A 20,957-nucleotide genomic window follows, 5' to 3' on the forward strand; every position below is an offset into this window, starting at 1 on the left:
ACTCATTAATCTTAAGAGCATTGCAGCTTAATGAGTAACATGCTTAGCAATCCATCAAACTATACTCTTTATCATTACAGTTACCTGAAAATGCTGCAGGAAGATTCTGAAATTTAAAAAAAATAACCTAACTTGACAACTAAATGTATAAAATTCCAATCGAAATCACATCTTGAGTTTTGCCGAACATCACTTTGTCATCGAAGATGAAAACAAATACTTTTGGGTGTCTTTGTAGTTCAGTCGTTCATTCGTTGTCGTTCTGTTCCTAAGGTAATATATTCAAGTATGATTCAAATTTAAGGGAATTTAGATGTGACAATTACGTGTCCTTTACATCCGACTCATTAAAAAATTCCCTATCGAGAAAATCCGGCCTCCTGGTGTCTAATAAGCGGATTACCAATCAAAGCGTGTGTTAGAACAAATTATTACTACATAATTAATTTAGCCTAGAGTGAGTTATCTATCAATGCGGTCTAATGACCCACACGACTTTAATAGTAGACCTACTATCAAAAGTTCAAAAGTTTTCGTACACCGGTCATATCTAATTTAAACAGCCAAAAGCACTGTACTTCTCCTATTACTTAAAATATCCCTTCAATTCTTTGGTTTAAATTTTCGTTGAAGGTAGGCCTATATGCTTATAATTATATTAAAAGTATTCCCACAGAAATAATGAAAATAGAGAAAAGTGCATCAAAATTAGTCCTGCTCGAAAGAAAACTCGAAGAAACAGAAACGAAAACTCATACTTACATAATAATAATAATAATAATAATAATAATAATAATAATAATAATAATAATAAATAATAATAATAATAATAATAATAATAATAATAATAATAATAATAATAATAAAACGAATATTGTTCTGATGGACTCCATATCCATACGTAGGTGGGAGGCGTGACCAATCTTCAGGAAAATAATGGATAGGAAGAGCATTGCAAGATATGACCTTTTGCCCGATCAGCGACGATATATTCTAGGATGATCTACGTACCGTCAGGACAATATTCAGCTCTTCGAAACTGCGTCTTCCTCCGCCAGGTTTGAACCTATCATCTTGAGATGATAATAACAACAATAGGCCCTAATAATAATAATAATAATAATAATAATAATAATAATAATAATGAAAATGGAAATGGAAATCCACAGCCTGTTTACAGCCATTGGACCGGGTCAGGAATGGGATGAATGAAGCCCCCATCTACCGGCGTGAATAGGAATCGTGCCGGCTGCCGAAGCCTGTCGCACTTCTCTGGGGCAATAATTAGCGAATGGCAGATGAAATGAAATTATATTGGAGAGTGTTGCTGGAATGAAATATGACAGGGAAAACCGGAGTACCCGGAGAAAATCCTGTCCCGCCTCCGCGTTGTCCAGCACAAATCTCACATGGAGTGACAGGGATTTGAACCAGGGAACCCAATGGTGAGAGGCCGGAACGCTGCCGCCTGATCCACAGAGGTAATAATGATAATAATAATAATAATAATAATAATAATAATAATAATAATAATAATAGTGCGATTTCAGGAGGGTAACAATATACTGAAGCACCTATATGTAACAGAATAATTATAGGCCTAATGTAGTTTTGTCGACGGAATTATTATTATTATTTATATTATTATTATTACTAATTATCTCTGGCTGAGAGTCACATTATCTATTATGGTACTTTAATTCTTATTTCATAAGTTAATTGTAACATTTTGTGCCGCACATTCATTTGTAATTCAGTAGACAATACCTCTTTGTATGCGTCAACTATCACGCATGCGACTTTTTCATCTGAACTAAATTCATGACTACTATATCTTGAGAAACACTGACCTTCTTCACAGACTCAGATACCTTCATCTGTTATATTTATCCCAATGTTCCTTTTCTTTATTATTTGAAAATAAACTAAATTGCTGTAATCCCTGACGTCTTTGGTTATTTTGATTATTATTCAGTTTTCTTCAAATAAATTAACACAGTTATGTACGCTTTGAGTGATCTCTAAGACTGCTTTCGGCTGAAGCTTCACTTCAATAGGCTGATATGTAAGCCTAAGTGTTTGGAATCAGTATAGTGGCCTGGAAATAGTGAGGGAAACATCCTGACAAGACCCCAATCACGATAGGTAACCGTGAAGAAAGTAACAATAGATTTCTGTAGTCGGCTTGTGGGCCGTAAATCCTTCGGAAGCAATAAACTTTAAAGGAAACAGAATACGTACTGATGTGCCGGTGAGACCGCCAGGGAATACATTCGCCATGAAACTGTAGAACAGCGGCGGAATGTAATGTAATGTTTACTCCTTCGTAAAGTTGCGTGCTTGACCAAGGATATATCAACGACTACCGTTACATAACTAAGAAAAACGATGTGAAGGAAACAAGTAAATGTTAAAATCAAACGAGGATAAAATCTGTGTTTAACACTATGTTTATATTATTTTTATGGAACCCTTCAAAGACATTCTAAAAACTAAATTGTATAATTTAAAAAGGTTTAAATATTAGTAGATGGATTGGAATTGAATAAAGCTTACAACCAGAGTAAAAAAAAAGCCGTAGAATTAACATCTACCAATGAGAGTGAATTCTTTATCACTGTGCTTTATAAATTCATTTTATACGGGGGTGCCTTTGGCTGAAATAGTGCTATATCACGCAAAATGGGTATCAATCACTGTCAAGTATAAATCGTGACTGATCATAAGATGGAAGTCACTGATAGTGGAAAGCTGTACGAAGTAGATGGAGAGAAAGTGGGAGAAATTATTTGGAATATGATAGGACAGTTGACTCACACTAAGAAAACTACGGCCTTGCCATTCGTGGAACATTAACTCCATCAGATGTTTTTCTCATAAACGTTCTGGAAGCATTTTAAGTAGAAAACGAAGACAAATGAAGAACTATTCAAAATCAAAGTAAATAAATAATGTCCAATGTAATTGTAAGATTGTACAAACAAAATAAAATGTAGGCCTAGTCAGAATCATGTATTGTATTCGATCTCTCTCCCTTCTGTGCAGTCCCAGTATTCAAAATTTCGTGACAGATTCGGTCGATTTTTAATGCTTCGTAGGGACTTTGTTTCATCAATTACTACCGTATAGGCCTACTTAAAAATCGATTTAGGTATAAGCCCATTTAATTTTTTAAAGTTATTGCAAGTTATTTTCCTCAGTGTAGAATGCATCGTCCGTTGCCCTCGAGATTGTAACAGCTTTGATTATATCCTTTTCTATTAATAATAATAATAATAATAATAATAATAATAATAATAATAATAATAATAATAATAAAGAAAAGGAATCTAATGTTTCTAGCGCAATTTCGAACGTAATTTGAGATATAAAAGATTGTGTTGGGTGTATAAGACTTTACCCTTTCATGAACATTCAACAGAACTTGTGAAGAATTAATTATTTTGACCGAATAAGGGGGTTACCTGCTATGCTGATTTTCGGTACTGTCGTTGGGTTACCAGTTATTACAAGGACGACAGTAAAATTGTGAATCATAAAATTGAAAACATTGCAATTAATGTTTTTTTTAGCAGTGAGTTAGTGTTTCAAAGTTTGAAATTAGTAGTGACTTATGAATGGATTTAAATCTTTTGAGCGAACTATGTTCTCTATCACTTAACTGATTCGTGGTATAATAGTTTTAAGTCAATCATTCTTTGCAACTTGAAACATAAATAATATCTCAAGTACAGGAATAATTCTAATGTCATTTTCTGAAAAGAAATAAAGTTAAGATTTAGTATTTATCACCTGTTATGTTCAACTTCAAGACATTCTCAATATATCGGTTTTTTTAGAGAATTTTCATGTCAACAATGATGTCAAATGCTACCAAAATTACACAAAAGTAATACGAAATTTCATATGCTTCGCCTAACAACAGACTCGAGTAAAATAAAGAGGCATAAACATCGCCATTACGTGTGTACCATCCGCAGAAATTCATCTAGAAAATTGAGGAAGCACAGCAGAGTAATAGCGATCATCTGGAAATATTTCATCTCAATGAACGGTTACATTGTTCCATGTATAGACTACGTGAAAAATCTCATTTTCTGCCTACAAAACCTATAACTAATCGTAACTGTTAGAATAAACTGAGGATACAGCAATACTATAGCTGATTTATTATGGTTTTGTAGTATCATATGAGCACTGCATTTTGTTGATGCTGATTCTAGATGAATAATAATTGTAAATATTAAAATGAGGGATTTGAAATCAAGACGTTCCAGAAACTTGCATTCTGCTGAGTTGTACAGGCTTAAATTGAACGAACGGCTGTTGCACAGCATCTCCATCTGTGACACGACTTAGTAAGCAAGTATTTTGCTATATACGTTATTATACAATTAACATAAAAGAAAACGACTGTTACATTATTATTATTAGGCTATTATTATTATTATTATTATTATTATTATAGATCCTATAAAATTAAAAACACTACCCCTAGTGTAATAATTTTCTCTCATAGAAATCGTTTTCATAGCCTTTTAGGCAATAATATTTCTGCTAATAATGTTAATAAATAATAATAATAAAAATAACAATAATAATAATAATAATAATAATAATAATAATAATAATAATAATAATAATAATAATAATAATATATTTATGTCCCACTACCTAAATTTTTATGGTTTTCGGAGTCACCTAAGGGCCGGAAGTTTGTCCTTCTGGAGTTTTTTGACGTACAAAACTTATAGGCCTATGCAGTAGGGCCTACAGTACACACACATCTAGATATATCTTGATATAAGGCTATATTATAACTTACGAAATAATTAGCCATAATAACGGTTGTCATTCAACAAACGTAGTTATTAGCACGGAATATCCCTAGCGTAGTCTTAAATAAGACAGGGACTGGAAATTATAGATTAAAAAGAGGCCTATTCTGTGCCATTTTAGTAAAATTATATTTGTTTTTACACAATCTACACAAAATATTATGCTATTTTAAGAGTTCAATTCAAAGGCTCACACTACCGTACACCCGGTAGTATTTAATACGAAGCAGGAAAAAGTTACAGTCTAATAAAGGAATTTGCGACTCCGTTTAAAACTTTGTAATGTTAATAAATCAATACTTTTAAGATATTGTCCAGAAAGAAACATATATTTTGTAATGAATAGCTATTAAAATATTTCAAGAAATATTGCGTATTTTGTATGGTATATTCATTCATTATTTGTTGATATTACGTTTGCACTCAGATTCTTACCTCAGTAACATGTTAGTTACACCTGCACTTTCACCGGAGTCTTGTCTTTAAAAAAACGAAAGGCTTTTGTTGATCTTTACAATAACGCCCCAACTTTCTCTTTGTGTTTAGGAAGGATTCTGTTCCCAAAGGTGAACGAGAAAATACTCAGTCTTTAAAGCGGCAAGGATCAATTTCATTAGATTTTATAATGTAGAACACTTCACAAAATGGCAGAGTGTGCCACTACTCATTTATGAAAATTTGATAGGTGAGAAAAATCAGTATTTTGCTGGACGAGGGATATTACTACACATCATAGACAAAAGAACAACCAAACAAAAACAGAAACACATGCGTAACTTAAGAGTCGGATTTTACCTTTCATGCCATGATATCGGTTTTGAGAATTTGTATTGTGGAAATATGGTCTTAACAGTTCATTCAAACTTAGAATTCCAGTGTGCTGCAGTCGCGTTTTCGTGATTAGAGACTTAGTAAGAATTTGTGTACCATTACGCAGCTTTAATCCACCAAAAATTGCTGTATATGTATTTCACAGCTGTTGACTTTTAAAACAGAGTATTTATGTAAGAAATTTTTCTCCTACTCTCGAATTTATGTCTTTACATCGGTTATCGCATTATTTTGGCTAGAAAGCTGCAACCGACTCTTACGAGGAGCTAACATCTACTGACTAGAAATGGATGTGGGATGTTTAAATGGTGACGGAACTTCACATTTTACAATCGGGGAGGAGGTGATGGGGCATGCTTGTTCAGCTGTCAAGGGATAACAGATTGCGGGCTACCAGACTACAATAGAAGTAAAAGGGGCCCTTCACGGGACTGTACTCACCCGTGATAGACATCCAGGGGTAACGCGGGATGTCCGGAATGGGCTGGCCTGCAGTTCCCGCAGCCTGTGAGCACGACGACAGTGGATCAGCCGCCGCGGAAGCCGCTGCTGCCTGATGGTAGAACTGGGCTGCTGCTGCCATGGACGCCGACGCTGCCGACACGGTGCTGGCGGCTGATACCGCCGACGCAGCTGCCCCATTCTGATGATGATGACCCAAGGTATAGTTGACCATTGAATCTGGAGGCGGCACATTACCCGTCAGACCAGCAGTATACCGGCAGGATTTATCTGCCGTAACAGCTGCATCTACTGCAGCCGCGGCAGCCAGAGCAGCCGAAGACGCTGCTGATGACGAGAAGGCGCCGGGTACCATCGAACCCGAGGCCGCTGCCGCCCCCGCAAAGGCTGCAGCCGCCACAGCTTGCTGTTGTTGGTGATGGTGGTGTGCAGCAGCAGCCGAAACATAAGGATACATCCTGTTTGTGGCTGAAGATGCCCCAGGAGACGCGGAAGAAGATGAAGTGTGCTGTGGCGAGGATGAAGATGAAGATGGTGAGTGAGTACTGTTGAGGCTGGTGCTGTAATTGACAGCTGCCGGGTCGCTGGGAGCTGTGCTCGAGAAGAGAGATGAAGCGCCGGTAGAACTCAATAACTGCTGCTGATGATGCTGGTACAGTTGATGATGATACTTAGGGAGCATACTATCCAACAGAAACTTGGAACTCATTGCTCCTGCAGCCGCAAGGTCGCGTTCAGTTGATTGTAGCCCACACTTGTGCCACTCCGATCAGTGTACACCATGATACAACAAACAAACTCTCTAGCTAATATTCTTCTCTCCCGTAGTTGACAAAAATTAGAAAAAATCTATTCCGGTACTGATAAATTTAAAAAATTACATTAAATATTTTTTTATTGACGGGGCTCAGTAACCCCGTTTTTAAATCGACCGCAGTCAAAGACCCGTTAATACCTTAGTCCTCGCATCAAAAAAAGCCCCTATTCACCCTCAAAATTTCTTACGCGCTCTTCTTTACTTCTTCGAATCCTTTATGGCCCTTGTATGTTCGAGGCTATAGCCCTCTCTATACGGTACCTTCTGTACTATGCCTTCACCAACTAAATGTAACCCCTTACAATAATGGCGTTAGCTGTTTCTCCTCTGTCCATTCCCCTACTTCAAACCCTCCCTCGCTCCTTCACCCTACCACACATACACACACTCACACACACTCTCACGCTCCATGGGGAGGAGCACCCCCTCTCGAGAACTTGTAAATAAGAGGAGCCAATCAGAGGACAGGTGTCCGTGAGCTAGCCAATGAGGGTCCACGACTGGTCCACCGCCCGCCAGAAGATGAATGAGGCGTAGAAGCACTTGTTCTCAGTTGTGTGGTAGTCGCCAGGGGCCTAAGTTAGACACTGCCACACGCTGAACCATGTAGCACGCTCAATACCGGCACTATGTGTGTATGTGTGTGTGAGTGTGGCGGGGAGAATCTAGGGGGCGGTGCCTCCAACAGCATGCTGTTGATGACATCGCCATCTACCGAGTGACTTGTCAACTACAACAGGATCACATTGCTTCTGTTTCTTTTATCGATAAAATTTCAACCTCCGGATCGAAATATGATAACTCATAACAACCACACATACAGTTATCCGCAGTAAAACAATATCCTTATGTCTTCTTCTTCATCTTTAGCTTCCTTGCCTTTCCGCCGCGTGCCAACCTAGAAAAATCAATATTCTACAGATCCAACCTGTCGGGAGGAAGGAAAGGATACGGAACGCTTTGTTTATGCTTCCGAAATTTGATGATGATGATGATAATGACGATGCTTGTTATTTAAAGGAGCCTAACATCTAAGGTCATCGGCCCCCTTCTGAAAGTTTTCCTGTCCAATGAACATTTTCAGAATAGCTTCATTTCACATCTGACTGAGTGCTTCGTAAAGAAAAGATAAGCCTGTATGATAATACATTCTTTCAGTTGGAAAACTAGCACAAAGGGAGTATTTATTTCTAATGCATTTCGGTTACTGTAGACTACTGCTAGGAACAATATTGTCTGTCTCTCAACCTTTAAAGCTGTAATGGAATGAAAGTGTAAGGGATTATTAATGAAGTACGGTAGACTATGAACAAAGCCGATTTGTAATGGTTGCTTTGGTTAACACCCTATTATGGGCGTTAGTAGACCTAGGCTAATATTGACTGCGGTGTAATGCACGCGTGGGTAAACAAAACACAGAAAAGGATATACAGTAGGATAGATTACATTTTTTTAAATTTCACAATACTGTCGAATGTTAGCACTATAAATTACGAGGAAAGGAAAAATACTTCACACTTCATTTCATATAACCCATTGCCGTATACCCTTATAGTAAGGTAGTAAAGGTAGATAAAATACTGGAAAAGAAAGATCAGGTTATGGAATGACAGAAACCCAACGCAGTTGAGAAGTGACTGGGCCTACACCCTATTCAAAGACCGATATTAATAAATTTGCTGTCGCACGCAAATAACAACTTCTCAGGGCAAAATTCCTTCATTCCAATATCTTTTAAAATCGAGAGCAATTGAGGACATTAAACTCACAGAATATTATTATTATTATTATTATTATTATTATTATTATTATTATTATTATTATTATTATTTAAGGGTATGCTAGTAGAGAGTCATTGTATCTGGTTTCTCATCAGAATTGTCACGAATTCCATTCCCAGTAAATGTAGCATAAGTGGCTTTATTTCATCTACGGAGATAATAGACTAACATGCGGTACATAGGCTATAGTCTATGGGTAGCCTACAGCCGTAATGTTTTATTTTCTCTTATACAAGTCTAAAACACATTCATAATATACATTTTTAAACAAGAAGTATTTATTAGAGCAGCCTGGTTAAATGGTTAATTTACTTGCCTTTGATTCAATGAGTCCCGGCTTTGATTCCAGGCAGGTCGAAAACTTTAACTTTCATTGGTTAATTCCTCGACTTGGGGACTGGATGTTTGCACCATTTTCAACATTAGAATTCATCATAGTAGGGTCCCATCCACCCAGACATGCAGGTACGAAAGACCGCAGACTGCAGGGCCTACGCGACTGTTCTATGCAATGGATCCCCCTGTTGGTGGGGGCGGCAGAATAACACCCACGGTATCCCCTGCCTGTCGTAAGAGGCGACTACAAAGGGCCCCAGGGGCTCTGAACTTTGGAGCGTGGGTTGGCGACCACGGTGCCCTTAGCTGAGTCCTGCTATCCCTTCCACTTACTTGTGTCAAGCTCCTCACTTTCATCTATCCTATCCGACCTCCCTTGGTCAACTCTTGTTCTTTTCCGGCCCCGACTGTATTACTTATGGAGGCCTAGGGAGTCTTTCATTTTCACGCCTCTCGTAGCCCTTGTTTTCCTTTGGCCGATACCTCCATTTTTGAAGTGTCAGATCCCTTCCAATTTTTTCTCTGAATAGCGTTATATAGAGGATGGTTGCCCAGTTGTACTTCCTCATAAAACAATAATCACCACCACCACCACAATGCAATGGATCCATTCGAAGATCCCTAATTCCCGTTGATTTGGAATTTTTCGCGACTTCTCTGCATTCAAGGAACACCTCTGTACAAGGCATAATTGCCCTTCGAGGAGAAGAAGGTAGAGGATTCCATGATATGTAATTTCGGCAATAAGTGTGATACACTGATTAGCTCCATGCTTTACTGCCCTGACTTACTCAGTTATATCTGTTGTAGGGTGCATGGAACCCAGGGTCAGTTGCCTCTCCAGAAGTAGGAGCCTATTCTCTAAATGTTTCGACTTTGTGACGGGATATCAAAATCCACTTCCACCTAGATAAACTAAGTAGGCCTACGTCTTTAACACCTCGGCCAGGAGCCGCGTTATCCGTGTTTAGACATACAAGAACCTTGAGGCATTAATATAGGTCTATATGAATTAGAAAGTCACCTATTCCAATAGTCTCAAATTATTTCAGTCAGACTATTATCGACTTCCGGAATAGAGGAAGTTTGGGCCACCTGGCTATCAGCTTGCATTCGGGAGATAATGGGTTCGAACACCACTGTCGGCAGCCCGGAAGATCGTTCTCCGTGGTTTCCCATTTTTACACCAGGCAAATGCTGGGGCTGTACTTTAATGAAGGCCACGGTCGCTTCCTTCCCACTCCTAGCCACTTCCTATCCCATCGTCACCATAAGCCTATCTGTGTCAGTGCGAAGTAAAGAATATTGTACGAAAATCATTTTAAATTTTTTTTCCAGAATCACACTGGTCGTCAAAGATATTTCAGAAACACGCGATACTCGAAGTCAGCGTGAGTCTTATAGGATAAGGGACTTTGGAATTTTAAAAAAAGTGATATTAATTAGATATATCCCAATGGTTCTATTTCTTCTGGGACTGATGACATCAATTTTTGACAGCTCATAACAACAGTTATCATCACCATTTTTGTCTAAAGTCGGAGGAAGCTGATGTTCAAAGAATTTCAAAGCCCCATAAATTAATCCTACTCGTCAAAAATGCATGACATTTCAAGGAGAGCGTGCAGCATCGACCTTCACTGGCAAGAACGTAACACGTGGAGCACATGCAATTCCTCTAGAGATCACAGGATAAAATCAAGGTGCTCACAATAACTACCGTCAGCTTTCTTTTAGTCAGGTTTTTCACATATGCTCCGGGAAATATCTGAAATTACTACATTATTTCAATCACAGATCATCCGAAAATAGTAAATTACCTGCAATAAAACACACCAAATTAATAGTAGAGGAGATCTTTAGGTTGTCTCCATCATGAGTATCCATATGGCACTGGTGACTGGATAGTCATTTAACTATAAAATGAATCAGTCAGGCTACAATAAGTGCAGTAGACTACTTGTTAACAGAAACTGGATCATTCTGCTGTTCAGACTGTCATGTGTTACTTCACCGCCGCATTTAGAATTCGATACTGGTAATAGCATAAGATAGGTCTATTTTACCTGGACAGAGTGTGAATGAAGTCACGGGTGACGTTTCTACCTATACCTGGAGTCCACATGTTCGATGTCTGGCTACTCAAAATATTTTAATCCGGTGCTGAGAGCTGGAACGTGTTTCACCCAACCCCATGAGGCCAGTTGTGGAGCTGTTTAATTTGAGAAGCAGCAGAACCTGTCAAGAAAGTCAAACAATGTGGCTGATGAGGAAGTCGTAAATCGCGTGACACACCAAATTTTGCAGAACATCTAACTGAGCAGCAGTCATTTTGGTAGGCCAAGGCCTTCAGTGAACTGTACGTGCCACAGTGCTGGATTGTAATGGAGAAGAAGGTAGATGTTTCCATTATATGTCATTTCGGCAATGAAATGAAATGGCGTATGGCTTTTAGTGCCGGGAGATCCCAGGACGGGTTTGGCTCGCCAGGTGCAGGTCCTTTGATTTAACACCCGTAGGCGACCTGCGCGTCGTGATGAAGATGAAGTGATGATGAAGACGACACATACACCCAGCCCATGTGCCAGCGAAATTAACCAATGATGGTTAAAATTCCCGACCTTACCGGGAATCGAACCCGGGACCCCTGTGGCCAAAGGCCAGCACGCTAACCATTTAGCCATGGAGTCGGACATTTCGGCAATAAGTGTGATGCACTGATTAGTTCCATGCTTTACTGCCCTGACTTAAGCAGTTATATCTGTTGTAGCCTGCACGGAACCCAGGGTCAATTGCCTCTCCAGTGATTTCTTCCATTCTAATTTATGCTCCATAATCATAAATTAGTCATAAATTTGTCATAGCTCTATCCTAGTAGTTGTGTGGGTCTCCTGTTCAAATCCAGCAGAGGGAGGCAGATTGATTGCCCAGAAAAGTACCTATATTCCGCAATCAATGTCGTACAGTGCCGACATGTAAAATAACTTTCATCTGATGATATGTACGGTGTTTACTCGACCTTTTCTTCTCCTTACTCTCTTCTTCCTGCCCTTTTCACAATTATTGGACCAGTATTCGATGTGTGGCCCAGTTTTACGACCATGTGCTCTTGCCGACGCCAACGCTATGCGGGGTGATGTTTTCACCAATGCGTGTTTCTGTCGTGGTTTTATAGTGTGGTACATTGTACCTAACTGAAGAGTAAAATATAAATGTCTATTCTCTGAGTCACAAGAATTAACAATACACTGTTAACAACCCGAGTTCGGCCAGGAATCGAACCTGGGACCCTCTGAACTAAAGATCAGTATGCAGGTCATTCAGCCAAGTAGCCAGACAAAGTGTTTGCCCACAAAATTAATTAAAACTTAGCCTAACAAAGTCTTGGTCCCCTATCACATGGTCAAGCAAATCTGAACGTCGGAATTGACATTCCAGTGGCCTGAATGGCATTAAATGAAAATGCCCGCTACACGGAATCTGAAACTATGCGACTAATTGTTATTGTTGTCGTTTGAGGACTCACTGACTGTAAAAGAGTGTTGGGGGAATAGGGGTCGACTAGAGTGATAGCCAGAACCATGGCAGGAAACTGAAATCAATGGCGAACTCGGTCAAACCTCAACACCGCGAGATAGATGGGGTCTCGACGAAGAACAGAAGAAGAAAAAGAAAATAATAAGATTATTATTATTGTTAATATTATTATTATTAATTAATAATGTTATTTGATTTACGTCCCACTAACTACACTTTTACGGTTTTCGGAGACGCCGAGGTGCCGGAATTTTGTCCCGCAGAAGTTTTTTTTACGTGTCAGTAAATCTACCGACACGAGGCTGACGTATCTGAGCACCTTCAAATACCACCGGACTGAGCCAGGATCGAACCTGCCAAGTTGGGGTCAGAAGGCCAGCGCCTCTACCGTCTGAGCCACTCAGCCCGGCATTAGGCCTATTATTATTATTATTATTATTATTATTATTATTATTGTTATTATGTTTTTGTTGTTATTGTTGTGGTCTTTTCTTGTAATTCAACCGTGGATCACTACTATTCCCGTCTAACAGCGGTGACCCCATTCGATCCGGTTTCTCAGTGCTTCCAGGACAAATAAAGAATCACTCACGACGGCGATTTGACCGGTAATCACGTTGAAAATGAGCTAGACATGAAATTTAAATGGGGCGGTGATGAATTAGATGACAGTTACTCTTGAGGTCTCCTTTGTTGGTCGATTGTAGTTAATCTGTACTCCTCAGTGTTCTCGCATCATCGTTACACACACAGCTACTCTGTTGCCTTCTGCTCCAACCATAAGTTCCAGACGATTAACCTCTTCTGCGTATACTCTACAACAAGAAGGCGGTGGAACTCCTCATTTCTTTCCGTTTCGTCTCGCAGACGAGAAGCCACGTTGTCGGCATAGAACTAACTCATAAGAAACGTATTCATATCTGCCATCGCTATTTAAACTACAGGGCGCGACTAAGAGAACTAAAGAAATTCAGCTGGCCGGAAACTAATGCCCGAATTCAGAGGCATTGTGACCTGAATTTGCCTATGGTGCTTTCAGAGGAAATATACAGGTTGTACGAAAAGGCTGGTTCACACTAAGCTGGCGAGTGATGTAACTAATCGTGTTCGGACTAAACGTTTTTTAGCCCAGTAGTGTGGTTTTAGAACACAGACAGGTTGTCCGGATCAGATTTTCAGTATGCACCAGGTAACTGAAAAATGTTGCTAGAGGAATAGACAGTTATGTTTATGTAGATCTAGAGAAAGAATATGACAGAATACTGAGGGAAAAGATGTTCGCCGTACTGGAGGGGCTATGGGATTAAAGGTAGATTATTAAAATCAATCAGTTGGGCTGTAGTGAGAATTGATGGTAGAATAAAGTAAACTCGCGTCCTCATCCCGAGGTGATGCAGCTTTTTTCAGCCCCCACCCCCACCCCCTAATTGGACGTGAGCTGCATGTAGATGGTAGAATGAGTTTTTGGTTCAACGTTCTTGTAGGGGTTAGACAAGGCTGTAATATTTCACCTTACCGGGCGAGTTGACCGTGCGGTTAGGCAGGCGTGGCCTGTGAGCTTGCATCCGGGAGATAGTGGGTTTGAATCCCACTGTCCGCAGCCTTGAAGATGGTTTTCGGTGGTTTCCCATTTTCACACCAGGTAAATGTTGGGGCTGCACCTTAGTTAAGGCCACGGCCGCTTCCTTCCAACTCCTAGCCTTTCCTATCCCATCGTCGCCTTAAGACCTATCTGTGTCCGTGCGACGTAAAGTCAATAGCAAAAAAAAATCTTTCATCTTTGTTTTTCATGGTTTACATGAGTCATCTGCTTGAAAGGTATAAATTGTCAGGACTGTATTTAGTTACGTGAACATGTAGTAAGCAGTCTGGCCTATGCTGACGAATTGGTCTTATTTGCGGATTGTGCCGAAAACCTGTAGTCTAGTATCTTGGAACTTGAAAATAGATGCAATGAGTATGGTATGAAAACTAGTCTTTCCAGGACTAATTGGAGTCTTACTAGTGTACTACATCTTTACTACAGCCCCTAAATACCATCTGTAATCCTTATGTACAATCCTGTTTATGTGATTATCCCAATGAAGACCCTTCCTTACATTGACGCATACAGTAGGTAGGCTACTTATAGTGGTCCCCATAAGAAACGTTCACACCATGAACTCAGCAATTAAAACAACTCTCTCTTATCGTTCTCTCAGTTCTGACGTTCGTGATAACCGAGGGGGCTCTTGGTCAGGTGTGTACATCTCTTTCGTTCCTTGGCCAGATGTGTTGCACCAAAGATGTTCAACCCAGTTACACTCCTGAAAATGTTCGGTCATCGAGTGGGAACTCGTCCATGACATCTCTTGCCCGGAACATAAAATCAAAGAATAATAATTTTTTCTATGCTGCCATTCCCACGTCGCATAGTGTATACAAAGTATATTGTAAAACTCGTTATTTACATATTGATGATAATCTGATTCTGAGGTTGAGCTGGTTTATAACGGAATAATACTGGCTTATGGAATTCTCCTTTTAATGATTACAGGATCAGATAATGCTTCACTTACTCTAATTTTCAAAGTTGTATGTTCTTGAAATATAGCCACTCATTCAGTCCCACTTTTGGTTAGTCCAATTGCACTCATTCTTGCCAGTCGTCTCCCATGATCTTATTCTGCTTCTTCTTCTTTGTCTGTTTACCCTCCAGGGTCGGTTTTTCCCTCGGAATCAGCGAGGGATCACACCTCTACCTCCTCAAGGGCAGTATCCTGGTGTTTCAACTCTGGGTCTGGGGATACAACTGGGGAGGATGACCAGTAGCTCGCCCAGGCGGCCTCACCTGCTATGCTGAACAAGGGCCTTGCGGGGGATGGGAAGATTGGAAGGGATTGACAAGGAAGAGGGAAGGAAGCAGCCGTAGCCTTAAGTTAGGTACCATCTCGGTATTTGCCTGGAGGAGAAGTGGGAAAGCACGGTAAACCACTCCCAGGATGGCTGAGGTGGGAATCGAACACACCTCTGCTCAGTTGAGCTCCCGAGGTTGAGTGGATCCCGTTCCGGCCCTCGTACCAGTTTTCAAATTTCGTGGCAGAGCCGAGAATCGAACCAGGGCCTGCGGGGGGTAGGGGCAGCTAATTACACTAACCACTACACCACAGAGGCGGACTTTATTTACATTTTGATGATAATCTGATCCTGAGATTGAGCTGGTTTATAACGGAATCATTGGTGGGAAAATATGTTTCAATAATACTGCGTTATGGAATTCCCCTCTTAATGATTACAGGATCAGATAAATCTTCACTTATTCTAATTTTCTAAGTTCTATCTTCTAGAAATACAGTCACTCATTCAGTCACACTTTTGGTTAGTCCAATTTCACTCATTCTTGCCAGTCGTCTCCCACGATCTACCCTATCAAACGCCTTAGGTAGGTCAATGGCGATACAGTCCATTTGATTTCTGATCAGTCATCTCTGCATTTTGTGGATCGGCAAACACCGTAACATGGTTCGTTGGAGTGATGAGAAGTATTATGGAAGGTGTAAGGTCCCCTAGCCTGCCCCATGGTGTAGGGGTAGCGTGCCCCCCTCTTACCAGGAGGCCCCAGGTTCGATTCCCGGTCAGGACAGAGATTTTTACGTGGACCTGAGGGCTGGTTCGAGGTCCACTCAGCCTGCGTTGTGTGTGAATTTGTGTATGATGATGATGAATTTAGAATGTTAAACTAGTAGTATTTCTTGTATCATTTTCTTTCCATGGAATTGCTTGTTGTACTCCTGTTGTTGGTGGTGGTGGTGGGTAATTATGTTTTAATATTACTTTGCTATCACACTACCGTAAGTGATCTTTGCCACCGGGATACTTCCCAATTGCGATGTATTTGTTAATAATAAGAAACATCGTCGCCATAAGACCTATCTGTGTCGATGCGACGTACAGCAACTAGCAAAAAAAAAAAAAAAAAACATATAATAGTAGTTTAAAAACATTTAAAAAATGTATTTTGCCTTTTCCAAAAACATTCGCCCTCTTGCGGACAGCAGTCAACACTTGGATACTAGTTACACCGTATCTGAACACACTCCCCCACTTGTTGTTTTCTCGTTTAGAGCTATTAAATTACTGGCTACTGGACTAACTTACTGACCTAGTGCGAACTAGCCTTTAGTCGCAGTATTAACCCAAGGAAACTAGGACAACTGGCGTATGTAGGTTTAGAAAAGATTTGCGGTGAAATATCACTTGAATTACCTCTTGAATCACAGTTATGGCTGTGAAAACTACATTTATGATATCTAAAGGTCTTTAAACGTCAAGATACGTCAAAGACTGGAAGTCGAATTTTCGCACTATTACATTAATTTATACAACTTCAAAAGAGAAAATTGAAAAAAAAAAAAAAAAAAACTGAGTTCATGCAGAATGACCGCTTGAACTCCCATATGATCAGTGATAGTTCCCAGGTTACTTTAGACTATAAAGTTTTTCCAGAGTTGACTTTCGAAAAACTGCAAGTTGAAAATTGCATTTACCACGGCCTGTGAGTACGGAGGAGCACTGTGGTTCGTACCCCCTGCACAAGATTCAGCTAGATTCCTTGTAGTTTTATATGACTGTTGAAATCGTTGTCACAGACACGGAGCCCCAAATTTACATGGAATTCGTCCCACAAGAACGTGACAAATCATTTCAGAAGTCCTATGTGCACTATCTGGAATTCAAACCACAACTTCATTGTTAGAAGCCAGAGTCGAAGTCACTCACCTATCATGTCTCTTACATTACGATTATTACTCCTACAATTTTTACAGTTTGCTTTATCTCGCACAGCTAGGTCTTATGAAGACAATAGGAAAGTAAAGGGATAAGTTGGAAGAAAGCAACTGTGGCCTTAATTAAGGTACAGATCCAGCATTCGCCTGGTGTGAAAATGATAAACCACGGAAAACCACCTTCTGGACTGCCGACAGTGGTGTTCGAACCCACTATCTCCCGAATTGCACGTGACCCAAACCACACCGCCACTTGCTAGGTGGCCCGTCCTTAAATCACTTGAATACAATTATTACCCTAGAGATGCCCCTTATGCTATAGTTCTAAGCACGTAAATATTAGAAAGCTGACCTAACCATCGGCTCGTGAATCTCTTCTGCTTGTTTTGCCCTCCATGGTACTGAAGAGGCACTGCAGAGAATGTCAAAGTAGAAATGAGTTCTGCATATGTTTGAAAGTCAGAACAGTAACCTTATCAGAGAATGCTAGCCCGCTTCATAGGAGAGGAATTGCAAGATGGACTTGATTAGCTCCAATCTGGGTCATAATAATTTTCGATGACCATATTGTTCTTATCTCGTATGCACCGTAATAGAAAATTAAACTTTCACGGTTCCTCCGATGGACTAAAAAAATAAGTTATAGGCCTATCAATGTCGTTGTTTTTGTTTTTACAAGTTGCTTTACGTCGCAGAGACAGATATAGGATTTATGACGACGATGGGACAGAAAAGGGCTAGGAGTGGAAAGGAAGTGACCATGGCTTTAATTAAGGTACAGCCCCACATTTGGGGTGAAAATGGGTAAACCATGGGAAACCATCTTCAGAACTGCCGAGAGTGGGGCTTGAAGCCATGACCTCCCTAATGGCTGCTCACAGTTGCGCGTTCCTAACAGCATGGCCAACTCGCTCGGTATTTCACTGTTAAGGACCATTTAGACCCCCTACGAAATAGGCTCCAAGGTAAAATATACAGGCTTCCGTTATGCATTCTTCGACTTCCTTACTTGAATGTTTGAGTGACATTCCACGTCACGAGTTTGAATCCTAGCACAGCTAGTCAAGAAATTAGACTGCCTTAATGCCAGAGCCCCGTGTCAATAGAATTATTTGCCTGCTAAATACATCAACTTAGGAATATTAGCTTAGCATTATTTTAGTAGCATTTTTTTTTTTTTTTTGGCATTTCCATCCAAGCCTTTTGACGCTCAGCAGCTTTAATTAGATCACAAAATACACGAATGTCCCTTCAACACTAAAATATTCAATGGCAATTCAATGGTTATTTGTTTTATTATCCTAACCACTGAATAATAATAATTTCGTGTGGCTATTACTAGCCGATTGCAGCCCTTGTAAGGCAGACCCTCCGATGAGGGTGGGCGGCATCTGCCATTTATAGGTAACTGCGTGTTATTGTGGGGGAGGATATTGTTATGTGTGATGTGTGAGTTGCAAGGATGTTGGGAACATCACAAACACCCAGCCCCCGGGCCATTGGAATTAATCAATTAAGGTTAAAATCCCCGACCCGGCCGGGAATCGAACCCGGGACCCTCTGAACCAAAGGCCAGTACGCTGACTATTCAGCCAACGAGTCGGACAACCACTGAATGAACTGAATGAACAATAATAAAATAAATTCACGGCTATACCCGCGAGACTACGAGAAATTTCTGGTATTATAGGCCTACTCTATTTATGATACTTTGTGTCACATGGGAAGCTGTCTCCGTTGCGGTCGATTTGATGAAGGTTTTCTTTTCAGTTTGTTTTACGTCGTACCGACACAGATAGGTCTTATGGTGACGATGGGATAGGAAGGAACCGGCCGTGGTCTTAATAAAGGTACAGCCTCAGCATTGGCCTGGTGTGAAAATGGGGAAACCATGGAATACCATCTTGAGGGGTACCGCCAGTGGGTTTCAAACCCACTATCTCCCGGATGCAAGATCATAGCTGCGCACCCCTAACGACACAGCCAGCTCGGCCGGTGATTTGATGAAATAAAACTATTTTGGCCATATACAAGTGATATTGAACACACCCACATTTTCTGCGAAGCGCATTTCATTTAGTGGGTAGGATAATACAACAAATAGCGGCCGCATGTTTGGACAATTCTGAGTAGCCTTTCGAAGTCAAAACGCTTCTCACTTGATTAAGACTATAGATGAATAATAGGCCTACATTCTTTCGCAATTTGTTTTATATTGCACCGACCGAGCTAGGAAAGAGCTATCACTGGGAAGGAAACGACCGTGGCTTTAATTAATTGCCTGGTGTGAAAATGACAGTCCACCAAAATAGCTATAGGGTTGCCGAGAGTGTTGGTTGGAACTTACTACTTAACCGAATGCAAGCTGACAGCTACGTGACCCAAACCGTGTAGCCAAGCCGGGCTGAGTGGCTCAGACGGTTGAGACACTGGCCATCTGACCCCAACTTGGCAGGTTCGATCCTGGCTCAATCCGATGGTATTTGAAGATGCTCAAATAACTTACGTCAACCTCGTGTGAGTAGATTTATTGGCACGTAGAAGAACTGCTGCGGGTCTAAATTCCGGCAATTCGAAGTCTCCGAAAACCGTAAAAAAAGTTAGTGGAACGGAAAACGCAATAAAATTATTAGGCCTATTACGTGCACCAACTCGCTCAGTAGATTATGCATTACTATTATTATTATTATTATTATTATTATTATTATTATTATTATTATTATTATTATTACTACTACTACTACTACTACTACTACTACTACTACTAGGTCTAGGGCGTTATATGTTTCCGTTACCCGATAGTTTATTATAAAGTTCTATAATTTGAAAGAACTGACCACTTTTTTCCTCTCTCCTTCATTAATGCAGTTCTAGACGAAATGAATGTATGTAGGGCTGAATAATCAGTCCCTCAGTTAATCTTTTCAATAAAATTATTTTCGGGGGTCCGTTGTCTGTAATGCCATTTATTTTACCATTTTTTAATATATTTATCCGTTTCAGGTCAATTCAAGATAGTGTCAGTTGTTTTTAACTTTCGTGCCTGTTTGTATGTCTGTTCGTTTATTTGCTCCACCATCACGGGTACACAGCTGAATAAATCTCGATCAAACTTCATATACTCATCCAGGAGCAGGTTTTGATATGCATATCATTTAAAAATTACTCGAAAGACTGGGGGTTTATAGGAAGACCAGAAGAGTATTTCTTTCAAATTTCTCTTACACTGTTGTATATACTGTATCTCGGTCAAACATCATATTCAGAGCTTTTTTTTTTAATTTTCTCTAACGCTATTGATTATATCTCTACCAAACGTCACATTTAGAGTCTACTCATCTAGGAGCGAGTTTTGATATGCATATCATTTAAAATCACTTATTACACGGGGGGTTTATAGGAAGACCAAAAGAGTGCATTTCAGTTTTGATTATATTATTTATATCTCGACGAAACTTCATGTTTAGAGTCTACTCATCCAAGCGCAGGTTTCGATATGCATATAATTTAAAAATCACTGAATAGACTGTGGATTTATACGAGGAGCAGATTTTTTTTTTTCAATTTTCTCTTACACTGTTGATTACAT

General features: G+C 40.0%; 1 protein-coding gene across 1 annotated transcript in view; it reads right to left on the bottom strand.

Annotated features, from left to right (window-relative positions):
- abd-A (abdominal A) overlaps positions 1–7,143 on the bottom strand; it is a 410,801-nt gene extending 403,658 nt beyond the window's left edge. Inside the window, exon 1 of the mRNA XM_067140485.2 lies at positions 6,111–7,143. Coding sequence (XP_066996586.1) covers positions 6,111–6,840 — 730 coding nt within the window. The 5' untranslated portion in view covers positions 6,841–7,143. The remainder of the gene's footprint in view (positions 1–6,110) is intronic.
- Positions 7,144–20,957: the final 13,814 nt, after the last annotated feature.

The sequence above is a fragment of the Anabrus simplex genome, chromosome 1 (genome assembly GCF_040414725.1).
Source record: "Anabrus simplex isolate iqAnaSimp1 chromosome 1, ASM4041472v1, whole genome shotgun sequence".
Lineage (NCBI taxonomy): Eukaryota > Metazoa > Arthropoda > Insecta > Orthoptera > Tettigoniidae > Anabrus > Anabrus simplex.